This window comes from Falco rusticolus, chromosome 5 (assembly GCF_015220075.1).
Source record: "Falco rusticolus isolate bFalRus1 chromosome 5, bFalRus1.pri, whole genome shotgun sequence".
In the NCBI taxonomy this organism is placed as follows: domain Eukaryota; kingdom Metazoa; phylum Chordata; class Aves; order Falconiformes; family Falconidae; genus Falco; species Falco rusticolus.
Window position 1 is genome coordinate 19,944,693 of NC_051191.1, and position 13,676 is coordinate 19,958,368.

Consider the following 13,676-nt stretch of genomic DNA (forward strand, 5'->3'; position numbering starts at 1 on the left):
CCTGACATTCACAGGTCATCGGCATTGTTAAAGGCTTGGTTGATTAATTAAACAGCCAGCTAATCTAACAAAATCATCCTCCCTGCTTCTGATTGGCTCTTCATTGTTACTGGTTAATCAATGGAAATGCATCCTTTATTTTTTTTATACCCATTGTTTTACAAAATTGATTTCTGTAACGAGTAGTGAGCTGTCAGAGGGGAGTCTCAAGCAGTGACTAGGGGAAGGCAGCAATGCGCCAGGCAGCAGGGCATGGTTGGGGCAGGCAGTGATGTGTGCTCCAGGTGGGCAGTAGCACGTGCTTGGGACTGGCAGCAGCGTGTGCTGAGGATGGGCAGCAGCGAGTGCTTGGGATGGGCTGTGCACTGTGGAGGGCATTAGGAGGAGAGAGCTGATGTGCATTTGAAGATGGTGCGGGTGAGGAGCACAGGAGGGGAGAGGGCACAGCATCAGCTAATGGTCGTAGCCCAAATGCAAAATGAGAGGTTCTTAGAGCAGCAATACCTGCTTCAGTAAAACAAAGGCATTTCCATCTCTTCCCTTAGTAATGTTTTGGCATTAATTTTCCAAGTAACAAGGTGCTGTAGTTGCTGCAGGGAAAGCAGAGACAAGGTTGTGCCACCAGTTGTCCTGGGCGATGTCAGGGTGAGCGTGGCGGCTCTGGACACTGTGCTGGTAGCGCCTGGTGGGGTCTGGATGCTGTGCCAGTAGAGCTTGCTGGGGTCTCTCCAGCATGCTCGAAGACTGAGGCCTCTTGACTGAGGCACAGATGATAAGCTGAATGGTAGCAGCTCAGATCACCTCCTTTCAGAAAGCACACATCTCTGCTACCACCTCGTTCTGTCATGTTTTCACCAAATTGTTATCCTCTTGGATAGCTTGCCTGCTGGTACCAGGAAGTATTTTGAGTAGGTAGCTGGAATTAAGGCACATGCTTCAGGATGGACTTGTCATTGTAAATTATGGGTGTTTGTAGTGATGTCAAATGATTTTTGAAATCTATTATTTAGAATGATAGAATCACAGAATGGTTTGAGTTGGAAGGGACCTTTAAAGCCACCTAATCCAACCCCCCTGCAGTGAGCAAGGGCACCTTCAACTAGAGCAGGTTGCTCAAAGCCCCATCCAACCTGACCTTGAATTTGACAACAAAACTCCTTAGAAATTAAGTAATTCATACTTTAAATATTTCCTTTCACTGTATTTGTTAATGTTCATGCACCTTCTTTTGAAATCCTCCTTTTCCTTCTTAGTGATCTTGATGAAAGCTCTGCATCTTTTTGTTAGAGTTTCAACAGTGTTTGTTTAATTGATATCCCTGTTTTAGTTTGCATTAGACTAAAGCAAATGTATGCATAAGATTTTTTTCATGGTTAGTGACCATTTTTTTCTTGCTGAAAAGCCTTTCTTAACACCAAGAAGCTGTAATTTTTATATGGTTGTTGGATCATTTTTAGTCCGCTGTGTTTTCTCACATTCTTATTGCACAAATACGTTCAATTCTTGTCTTTTTCTTCATTGGGTTGGTTTAGAGTTTTTCCTTACTTTTTGTGCCCTTGTGGCCAAAGTAATTGCATCCTGCTCAGGGTCTTTTTTTTTTCTTTTTTTTTTTTTTCTGTGGGAATCATGATATAACTGTCCATATAGACCCAGAGGAATCAGCAGTATTTAAATGCAACAGCTTCCAAACTCTGCCATTGCTAACAGAAGAAAAATGCTATTTTTTTAAACTGGGTAAAACGTGGAAGTAAGGCTGTCAATATTGGCCCTTCTAATACTATTTAACTTACTGTTAACTTCAGTTTGACAACTTGAAATTCCTTTATATGGCAGAATTTTTATGGAAAACATGGCACTATTGTAAAGTTGTCCTGTGTGAACCCGGAGGCTGTGGTTGCCTGGGAACAGTCAAGCTTTCTGGCTGTTGGGAAGCTGCCAAGGCTCTGCATGTTGGACAAATACTGGCTGAATTGATCATCAGGGGAGTGGTTAATAAATTTATCAACATTGTCATTATTTTTTTTTTTTTTTTAATTAAAAGCCACTGAGTAGAGGAGGATGCCTCTTCCAGTGTCTCTTTTGGCTCACCAGCTGGCACTGCTGCCAGCATTCTGCTCACCTGGCTGTTGGGATGCTTCTTTGCGAGGGGGTGGGAAGGCAGCCAGGGGCGGCAGCCCCTTGACAAGCTCAGCTCGGCCAAAGGGGTTGTGTGATGGCAGAATTGCCAGTGCCAGGACCCCCGGCCACAACAGCCCCTTATCGGAGGTCTCCGTGATGGCAGGGAGCAGGGACGTGCCAGCCTGAGCACCACGCACCTCAGCCCGGGAGAGCACCCGGAGCTCGTAGTAGGGCCATGCGAGGAGGCACTAAGTGAGATGAAGAAACAAAACGAATTAACAGCGTTAAAGTGTTGGGGAAGTTTCACAAAAGAATGGATCAGCAGGTGAGTGCGAAAGCAAACTGATTTGAAAAAAACAAGACAGTGGGTAATTACTGAAGGGATGTTAAGTATGGAGCAGATGATTAGGTAGTAATAATGTGCATTTTCTTTTCACTCCAAACAGTTATTATATCAGGGAAAAGAGATTAGCAAGAAGGAGCTGTTGAAGCCACCTTTAGCAAAAGCCTTGGTGTCAATGTGGAGAGCTAAAGACCAATGAACTTACATGTGGTCTAGTTATACTGTTAATGGACAACAGGAAAATTTGTCAGCTGGAAAATAGTTTCTGGTGATATTTCACCATTGCGTTTTCAGAAGACCATACCTCCCTAATCTATTTTAATTCTTTAATAAGACAGAATGGATCTAAGAGAGCTGGCTGACAGGATTTATCAAAACTTCTAAACAGCTTGATGGAAATGCTTCTGAAAGGGCAGTGAAAGTCACATATGGAGAGCAGAAGAGCTGCAGTACACTGGGTGCCAGGCAAAGATACCAGCATGGGAAAGCACGAGCAAATGATGAATTCTTGTCTTCCGGAGAGTTTGGCAGGGTGCTGAGGAGCAGGAGAGAAGACACCTTGGGGCACGTAACTTTGTTCAGAGTGTTAATAATTGGAAGAGGAGATACCGTGGCAGGACGAGGGGCACAAGCTGCGGCCAGTGGCATCCTCCCTCTGCGGCAGGAAAAGCCTTTTGCCAGAGGGAAGTCAGACAGCGGCTGGGGGCTCGAGGGGCTGTGGGGTCTCTGGCCTCGGAGACACCCAGCACTCGCCCACCTGAGCAGCTGCCTGCCCTGAGCCAGACCAGCTTTCACCAGGACCCTTCCTGTGGCGTCAGCCTGTGACTTGCTGGTGTGGAGCTCCACAACGAACAGGCTGGGTAGACTTGAGATAGCAATTCTTTGTCCTGCTTTGACTCCACTAGTTTCACTTAATACCCTCCTGAGTTTTGTTTTGAGAAAGACTCTATTGCTGGTGGGTAGGAGTTAGTGTAATTTAACAGAACCGATGCAATTGTAACAAAGAAAAGGTGTATGTGCAAAATCTTGGGAGTCTTTAAGTATGAAGAAAAAGGATCCAGCCACAAACTCAGACTGGTTGTTGAGACCTTGAGGCAGAGCGGGTGTAGGTTAATGTAAGACGGGAGAAGCTGTAGCTTTGAAGAAAAGAGTGACAGTAAACTGTAACCCAAGAGTTATTGCTGCAATTAGAGTGGGATCTGGGTAGGGTGCTCTGGCTGGGTTAAGCCAAACGCCCGCTGATGCACACTGTGCTGATTTGTGGTTATGACTATGCAAGTGAAGGTACCTGGGAGACCAATTTGGAGTCGATTGCCAGGACCCGGCGGCATGCTGTTGAGCAGATCAGTGCGAGTGTGTCTAATGAAGATGTCCTATCTGTCACCTTGTCTTGTGGTGTTTGCATCAGTTCCCAAGGAGATAATACCTGTTTATCTTTTCCGTGTCACTTTTGGTTTTGTTGTATTCCTTCTTAGTTTTCCCTTTCCCAGGCTGAAGGGTCTTGTCTATGTACTTGAGCCTCACAAGGATGCCACACAGATATGGATCATTTCTCCCTTGTCTGGGTTCTTTGCACCTTTTCCACTTCTGGTATGGCCTTTCTGAAAGGGGAGCTAGGGACTGCAGGTGACCTTGAGGACACTGGTATTCCAGGGGCTCATGCAGTGATGCAGTGGCACTTTCTGCTCCTTTGGTCCCTGCTGTTCTGTCAGGCACCTGCTGAACATTGCTGTGGTGGGGTCACAGGACTGCCAGCCACAGCCAGGCAATAGCCAGCTCAGTCTGTCATCATTAGCATTTTCCTAGTGTGGGGTTGTGAGGTCCTTCTGCTGGGTTTTTGGGTCAGCTCTCAGTTTTGCTACACCCAGTACCTTCGTTGTTGGCTCACAACTCCCTTCTCAGACCGTCGCAGACCCATGAGCAGCACAGGCACTGGCATAAATCCTGTGGGACTGCCATGAAAACTGCCTGGTTGTGCCTGCCTACCCTCTGTGGCACATCTCTTGATCAGCTGTGTGTGCAGGTGAGACCCTTCCCTCTCCTCCCTGGGCAGTAGAACTATTCAGCTGCACAAAGCTGTCTGTAACGGGTCAAACCCAGAGAGGAGGCTCAGGGGGACCTAATCACGAGCATAAACCCCCCAATGGATAAGGACCAGTGTTGGTGGTGCAAAATAAGGCACATTCAAGATAGAAACATGAATGCCTTTAATGCCTGTGCGATAGGCTAAACTGATTGCATCAACACTGGAAAGGGACTCAGGGGTTAATGTAAGAAATTTAGTTCTTTATGACTGTAAGGATCATAAAGATCCGTAAGGACCTAAACTTACATTAACCTCTGAGTTCTTCCATTAACAACCTGATCCAGAAGATTTTTATGGATCCGGTTGTTAGGATATGTTAGAAATGACTGTTTTGCAGTATCCTAAGTATAAAAATACAGAAGCAGAAGTAAATATATTACCTCAGCTGACAATTTTTTCATATAACTAAAGCAGCAATGGAGTTATCAATAAAGATGTGAGCACAGGTGCCATAAATAAGAGCACAAAAAAGCCTCACTGGGTCAAACCAGTGGTCTAGCAATGGCCAAAGGATATGTTGTTCAGGGAATTCACAAAGTCTGGCCACTTTCTGCAGTCCATTCCCCCATCTTCCTCCTGTTTCAACAACTGCTGGTTTAAGGTTGTTGGAGGCTGCATCCCCATCTTCTGATTATTTTTTTTTTTTTATACACGTGTAGAGCAAATTAGACCTGGGCCCATCAAAATAAATGATCTATTAATTCATTCAAATGCAGAGTTTTTCAGGTGACTAAGGACTAATGCCAGATCTAGAAAACAGGGAGGTCTATCCTGGAAAAGATGTGGGGTTTGGCCATCTGAAAGGAATGGAGTGGTCAAAGTAAACTGAACCCAAACTGCCACATGCTTTAGTGAAAAGTGCTAATGTGATGCCTGGAGATGAAAGCAAGGGGGTAGCGAGTTGAGGTGAGGACAATATTTTATAACTGTATATGACAGCTGGGAGACAGATGCTGGAATATTGCCTCTGGCTTTGATTCTGCACTTTAAAAAGTGTATTTGAAATTAAAGAGGGTGCTGAAAAGAGCAACAGAAATTATTTGAGATCTGGAGAAAATACACTACAATTCATGAACATCTTCTGCTCACCCTAAATAAGACTGAGAGGTGACAGTGTTAAATGGGGGCTACAAGTATAGCAAGAAACTGAGTAATAAAGAGCTATTCAGTGTCACAGAGAAATATATAACAAGAAATGATGATTGTATTGGAAGTTTGAACAAGGGAAATCAAATGAGAACTGACATACCTTTTTTCATTGAGGATGAATGATAGCTTATTAATTTATTCAGGGAGGGAGTGTGGTTTCCATCATGTGATGTTTTTAGACTCAAGTTGGATGCTTTTCAGGAAACTGTTAGCTAAACCCAAGTAATTTAGTTTGTTATGGGAGTTACTGGTTGAAACTTAAGGGTCAGTGATAAATTGCTTGGAGGAGAACTTGTGGGTCCTCTTGGCTTTGAATTTGCTGATTCAGAGGGCATGCTGAATATGTGTTACAAAGGCAACTACAGTATGCTCTTTTCACTGGTTTCTTCCATTCTGTAGTCAAACTTGATTTCATTTGCTCCTTCATACTGAGAATCTTTGTATCTCTTTTGTGTGTGTTTACTAGGACCTATCTATCCAGCTAGCATGTCTCAGTCTTGATGCTGGATAAACAGAAGAGCTTATTCAGTCTTCTCCAGAAGAAGCTTTGCTCTACATGGCTTTTTTTGTGAGCCCCAGAGAGAGCTAAAGCTTCCCAGGTCCTCATTTTCCAACTGCTTACAAGTTAGAGAGGTGGCTGTGGTCCTGGTGTTGCAATGAACCAAGCAGGAAGCATTCCCAGGTCTTCAAAAGTAATAGTTGTCTCTTTAACCTGCCTTGGGCTCTTTGGTGGGGTCAGCTTGATTGACAGGTCCAACACTTCTGCATTTCCCTCTGTGCTGCCTTTTCTGTATGACGAGTTCAGCAGTTGGATGAAGCTGGCTGGCAATTTTGCTCTTCAGCAGCCCTTTCCATGCAGGTGGCTAATAATAAAGCTGTTGTAGCTCTGTGCAAGAGGGAGGTTTTGCCTGAACCAGTCACTTAGAGTTAATCAGGAGTTGAATCTCTTTAAACATTCATTTCAAGCTGTGTTTGTATCAGAGGCAGCTGCTCCTCGGGAAAGCGCTGACTGATGGGACTATAGGATGAGGCTGGTTGTCACTGTCAGTGCTACTGAAGAGTTGTCGTAAGGGGGCTCTTGGACTCTTGTTTTTTTTTAAAGAGAAGTAGCTGGATGGCTTCCTGTCTCAGGCAACGGATTCTGGGGGATGGTAGAACAGTCAGCAGCATCCTTCCAGGCTGGCTCATAAGCAGCAACCATTTCACTGGAAAACCATTAGAGCCAAAATACTTTGTTATCTACAGCATGTAACTCTGCAAGAAGGGCTCAAGCACTGGGTGCTTTCCTGCTGGATGCCGAGAACCTCCCTCCTACTCTTTATCTTGTTTCCTTTTGGTGGAGGCAGCTTCTCCCAGCGTGGCGTTTAGCACAGTGGATGGCAGGGCCAGAGCTTTCCTCAGGAGGTGATCTAAGCCCAGAAATTCCTGTTGTTTTTCCAGCGTACATAGCTTCTTTCTGAGCTGGTCCCAGTTTGCCTTTTGCCAGCATCCAGCGCATGGAAAGCTTATGCCTATTTCTTCTCTCCTCCACTGACACACAGAGTGGTGGTTGCCCTGCCCTGGTCCCTGCACAGCCCAGCTCCTTCCCTGGACCATGGTCCTGAAGGGAAACGAGCTGCAAAAGTGATGTCCAGCCCATTCCATGGTTCTTGGCCAGGGGCTGTCCACATGTCTTGTGGCTCTGATCCCTTCTGCCGGTGTGCAAGCGAGGCCAGGAGGATCCTGCAGGGTGTCACACAGTGCAGGGGACCGGTGACATCTGCCCCAGATCACAGGAAAAGCTTGCTGCTGAAACCACTGCTTAAGGGGAGAGGCTTTTAACAAGTAACTGGGAAGAAAAAATATGTAATTGGAGTAAACCAACCATAATATTTTAAGGAAAAGTGAAAAAGTTACCTGGGCTTGTGGGTTTTTTTGTTCTTTTGGGTTGGGTTTTTTGTTTTTTTGTTTTTTGTTTTTTTTTTTTTTTTTTTTATATGTGGTGTCAGTCTGTTCCTGTAACTTCATCCCAGTCCTGGTGTTACAAGGAACTGCTGCTCGCTCGGTGCAAGCGCCTGGCTCGGTTCCTCTGGGATGCTCTGCTCCAGCTACAGGTTCTGACATGGTGCATTTGTCCTGTGCAGACTGCTCTGTGCCTCTGGTCACCTTTGTCTTCTTTCCCTTTACCTTTTTCCTGTTTCTGTTGTTTCCTGAACGAGAGGGCCACCAGCCCTGCACGTGATGCAGAAGATCTGGATGTGCTGCCAATTCATGAGTGTCATAGCAGCCCCCTCTACATCACTTCAGCCCAGATCCCAGCACGGTTCCCATGCGACTCCTCTGATGAACTCCCATGTCAGGAAACCTGCCTGGTTGACCTTCACCTTTGTTTACCACCTTCCTTGTCAGTTAGGGATCTGAAAGAAAGCTTTCTTGCTTCTGGCACTTTATGTCAGTGAGGGACTTAGCAGAAAACATTTTGGAAATGCGTGTGTGCATTGGGTAAGCAGGCCAGCCTGATTCTGGTAGGCATGGGTTTTCTTGCATGACTCCACAGAAAATAAGCGGATTTTTTTAGCAGTATAAATGTTTGCTGAGTTCCTCTCCATGTTCCTGGGACAGAGGCCAGGCCTTTGGACCCAGAGCACAGCAGAATCACGGAGCCACTCCTGGGCATCAGCATCTCCTGCCTGTGCTCTGCTCCTCCTCCTGGGAGGGTTTGCACCCTGCACCATGGTGCAGAGCACAGCCGGCGTTGTGCATGGGTGGTCCGTGCCACTTGCAGTTGCGCTCTCAAACCTGCCATGCTCATGCATCTAATGGGGAACTTTTATTCCTCATTTGCGAGACCCTTTGCGTTGGCAGCCGTTGCGATGATAACCAGCGAGGAGCCCATCCTGCAGCTGGTCCTCCCGGGAGGAGCTCCGGGGCTCCTCCTTGGATGACTCTCATGCCTTGGTTGCTTGCCAGCCTCACCCACTTTCCGTCAGGCTCCCCTCTTCCTCTGTGTTTGTTAGTTTTGATGACTTCAATGCCATTGTCATTTTGCATGTGGCGTGGCAGTATTGTGCTCTTTTCTGTTCCATTCAGAGGCAACTCCCATTTTCTAAAGGAAATCTTTTACTTTTGATAGATTCCTCTGCTCTGTTGGTTCAGCTGCTCCATCTTTCTGTAGGGGCCTCTCAGAGGCTGTTTTTTTATTTTTGCCATACATTTGCTCAGAGTTTCTAATGTGATATTATGAAATATACTCCCTGCTGCCTGCAAGCACATTACCTTTTCAGCTGCTTCTTTTTAATTTCCTTTCAACTCTTTCTCATTTCTGTGCTCTTCGATGAAGAGTTTTTGGCTTTTTTGCTCTTAAGGGATTGTTGAATGTAAGTTCTTTATTGTCATTATTGCAATTGAATAGATTGAATATTGAATAGATCTTGTCTGTTATCCTGTGTGTTGCTGGGGATTGAATCTGAGGCTCTGAGCTATTTCTTCCTTCAGGAAGGAGTCATCCGTGCTGTCTAAAAGTTGAGAAGCTGTACCATTTTCTTTCAGGAGCTGTTCCAAAGGCTTTGATTGTTGTGATCGGAGCTTATAATTGTACAGAAGAAATTATCGCTTGTAGCTGGAAACCAGAGTGAGCAACTTGTTCTGAAGGCTGCTCCCACCCTTGCCCTCCTGTGAGCCTGCCTGCTGACTCTGGGACCTGCCCTGGCTGCCAGTGGGCTCTGTGGGTGCTGTGCCATGCTGGCCAGCATGCAGGACTGGTGCTGCTGTGATGTGCTCCCTGTGGAGCTGCCTCCTTTGGCTCCCCGGGATCCCTCCTGGGTCTTCTGGGGAATGACACTGGGAACAGCACCCACTGAGCCTCTCATTCCAGGAGAGCATCAGGAGGAAGGGGCAGAGAGCTTTTCTTCCCATGCAGGTTCAGGAATGTACAAGGCAATTTGATTCCTTTTAAAATTAATGCTGACTTCGGTGTTCAGACCCTCAGGGCTGGAAGCTACTTGCACCCTGTTCGAGCTGCTCTGAAGTGCTGTCTCCAGGCTGGATCTCTCGTGCTGTGGTGGCAGGTGGCCCACGCTGTCCAAGCTCAGCCTCCTTTCCTGTTGGAGACAGGATCAGCGCCTGTCATGGCATCTGCAGCTCAAGCAGCCAAGCCCTGCTCTGCCCAGGATCAGCCAGGGCCGGTGTGGGAGCTGCTGGGGCTGTCCCGGTGGCAGGTGGTGAGGCTAGAGGAGAGCAACATGCCCTCCATGAGCTGCGAAGTGGAGCAGCCCTCACTGCGGTGGCTGCTGGAGCAAAGTGAGCCCGGTCACCCCATGCGCAGAGCAGCTTTCTCCTGCTAATCTCTGCAGGCTTCAGAGCTAAGGATGCACAGAGATACAGCCCTTGCAGCCCTTCTGGCAGGGGTTTGTGGGATCAGCCTCGCATTTCTGGATTGCTCCCAGAGCAGCTGCGCTGCATCATGGAGTGTGAATAAGCAAGTTTATTTGCAGGATCTCTGCTATAAGAAAGTCATTAATACATGTGGTGATGTTTGGAGAAACAGAGCCATAAGAGACACTTAAGTAGCTGGATTATGCCCACAAAGGTCTGTGCAGCGTTTTGACCTCACAGCTGAAGCAAGCATTTTCTTCCTGATTTCTGACACAGGTTAAAGACAGAAAGAGACACACTGCAGGGTGGAAGTACTTTTCGCTCTTAAATATCAAATGTTAATGCTCCCCAGAGTATGTCTCTGCAGTAAAAAGTTTGGTATAAAATTCAGCGGGTTTTATGCTGGGATCTTCTTTTAACCAGTGCTTGTGCACATGTGCATGCCTGTCAGTGGTTTTTTTTCCATTAGCTACATATTTTAATACTGAACAACATAATTTGACAGTGAGGATGAGTCCTAGAGGCTAAATAAGCATGTAGAAAGGTATAGACAATGTTTATTTTTTATTTATGGGCCCCTGAAAGGATGATGCATATTCTGTTTCTCTTTGAAGACTGAAAGAGACCAGAGCTGGCGTTTCTCAAAGGTTTTGAATTCCTGATTTCTCACACCAGCAACCAGCCACCTCTTCCTCGGTACCTGTGGTAGGACAAGCCATAGTTGATAAGCATGCTGACTCGCTAATACGGTCAGCGATGTAATAGATAATGCTGACCTCTGTTTGCAGTACAAATGCACGCTGCCAAGTGCAAGCTATCTATGCCTGAGAAAAAAGAGCTGTAACATCAGCTTGGTGGCTTTCTGTCTCGCACCGTGGCTTTTCCAGGTGGGGGTGTGCAGGCGGGCAGCGTGCAGGGCAGCGCTGGTGCTCTGCTGGCTCCCGCCCTGTGTCCTGGCAGGGTCATTTGCTTCTCTCTGGGCAAAGCTGTTTTATTTTTTCAAAAGAGTGCCTGTTTAATTCACAAAACCAAAAAAATGCTGTTAAAGGGACAAGGGACCCAAACAGGCCCTGTGGTTAAATTTTGAAGCTGGAAGTGGGGCTGAAGGGGTGAGGATGTGCAGTTACTTCTGGTGTGTGGAGTAGAGTGTCCGCTTGGTCCCATGGGGATGCGGTGCAGCGGTGGCAGGAGCTCTGGCACCTTTTGGTGGTTTTGTGGCAGCTGCTGGAAGTGCTGCTGAGCACCTGGAGAAGGTGGGGATCAGGTCTGGCAGTCTGTTTGGAAATCCAAATCGATGTCTGTGTTCAGGCCCCAACTCAACACCTTCATGGACAAAACGTGCTTATGCTGCTCTGTGTATCCGTGCGGCACCAGTACCTTGGATGTAGCGTGCACCTCCAGTCTCCCATGACAAGGGTGATGATGTTGTCTTAGGGCAATAACAGGGGTGGGCAGAAGTGTGGAGTGCCTCTGTGTGATAAGTGCAGCAGGACTCAGCCTAGAGAAGCAGTGGCTGCGGGGGGAGCACTGCAGAGGCAGGGAGGGTGGTTGTTCACTTTGCCTTCCAGCACAGAAATCAGGAGCATTAAACAGGGCTGACAGGCTGTGGCTTTGAAATGAAGTGCTGAAACAAAACTAAATGCTGTCGTCTCCTGCAGAAAGTGTGGAGGGGAAGGAGAAGCAAACAAGGAGGAAAACAAAGTGATGGGAACAAGGAAAAGTTGAAGGCCAAAATGCAAAACCAGGAACCTGAGAGGGGAAGTGCTGGCTGCCATCGGGGACAGGCTGTTGCAAGACTGTCCTCTGTTTTCACCAGCACGGCACCCTCTTGCCTTCCTGCTCTTTGCCTGCAAGAGCAGGTGCTGTGAAGAGCCTGCTGCCCCACGGAAGAGCCTGCTGCCCCACTGCCACGGCAGAGGGGATATGGGGATGGTGCTGTAGCACCAGGCTGGGTGACTCGGTGGGCTCTGGCCAGGGTGGGTTCCATGGCCAGCCTGCTCTGCCAGCCCCACAGCCAGCCGCGACTGCAGCAGTGGGGGCTGCAGCTGTAGGAAATACAGCCTGAAGATGATGTGCTATAAATATATGATGACTTGTGTCCTGAGGAGGGAGGGAGAGGCGCTGTAGTCGCAGGGTGAGGTGGGAAAGTGTTACTTTCCATGTGGGGAAGCAGAGAGCTCTTTTCCTTCCCTCCTTCTGCTGGAAAGACCTTACTGGATACTTTCAGCTCCTGGCAGGGCTCACGGGGTGCTGTTTGCACACCGCTGAAGTCTGTGGTGGAGGAGTCAATAAACTCTACAACCTATTGGGGATTTTTTAGTGAAATTTTGCTATTATGCTGTTATTAGGCCATACAATGATACTTCTCATAATTTATAGGATGTTATAACATAAAGGGTTCCAGTCTGCCCTGAACCTCAGACTATGCATTAGGGGGATATCTGCTACATTTCATCCTTCTCTAAGTCTTTTCTTTCCCCTTCCCATAATTCGCTGAATGGAAGAAATTGTGGCTTTCCCATTTTATCCTTCTCCTTGTTCTTACTGTGATTGTCCATGGGTACAGCTAGGGGGTACAGGACCTTGGTGATGCTCAGCTCTGATTGCCCTCTGTGTCTCTCCACAGAAGTGTCTACGGTTGAATCCAGATGTTCCCGTGTGGGTTTCCAAACAGCGCATCCTCTGCACTTTGAACCACAGCCTGAAGGATGTTCTGAACTATGGGCTCTTCCAGCCAGCCTTCAATGGCAGGGCTGGGAAATTTTTGGATGAGGAGCGCCTGCTGAGGGAGTATCCCCTGAACCCAGACACTCCTGTCCCCTACTTGGAGGTAGCCATCTTCTTTTTTTCTTTTTTTTTTTTTTTTTTCTTTTTAAAATGTGTATATGTATATAGATACACATGCACACACATATATATGTGTACATAAGTATGCAGGACTACTATGATCCCTTCCACTGTAGTCTCTGTAGGCACCACAGTTATTAATGCCCCCTCCCCCCTCCCCTTTTTTTCCCCATTTCCTTTCCAGGAGTGAAAGCATAGAAATTTGTGTGGGTGTATGTTTACTCATGGAGAATTCATTGAGGGAAAGCTGAGGCAAATGCCTCTGAGTTTTACTTGCTCATGACTCTGTCTGCTTGAGAGCTCCATAACATCTGTCATAGCCCTGTGAAACAGCTTCCCTGTTTTCTGACCCTGTTGATCAAAATTTCTTTTTTTTCTAGTGGTGCATAACTGTCACGGGAAATTGCAGTAACAGAAGGAAAACCAGTCTTGTAGGTACAGAGGGAAAATCGTAGGAAGATCTTTGAATATGAGGCTGAAGGACTTGAGTCTGATATTTTGTTTAATTTACAGTTACTGTAGAGACTGGAACACAACTGTATGCTTTGACAGCAAATGACTGTCCCTGTATGGACCTCATCTGTGTGTTGAGCACGGAGGATAATCTATACTATTTTCTGTTCCAGAAAATTAGCTAGAGCAGAAATTAACTGAATTAGCTCTATATTTACATTCACTATATATTTTGCCTTGATCTGGGATTCAGGTGATTGCATGTAGGTGTTTATCCTAAGGTGACCTGCCACATTTCTTGGGCTCCATTGACTGTCACTGTGGACA

The 13,676-nt window shown here is 46.8% G+C and overlaps 1 protein-coding gene across 1 annotated transcript in view; it reads left to right on the top strand.

The window, feature by feature from the left end:
• The window catches only part of SHANK3 (SH3 and multiple ankyrin repeat domains 3), a 370,723-nt gene that overhangs the window by 46,832 nt on the left and 310,215 nt on the right, over nucleotides 1–13,676 (top strand). Inside the window, exon 4 of the mRNA XM_037388277.1 lies at nucleotides 12,676–12,879. Within this exon, the coding sequence (XP_037244174.1) occupies nucleotides 12,676–12,879 (204 nt within the window). The remainder of the gene's footprint in view (nucleotides 1–12,675; nucleotides 12,880–13,676) is intronic.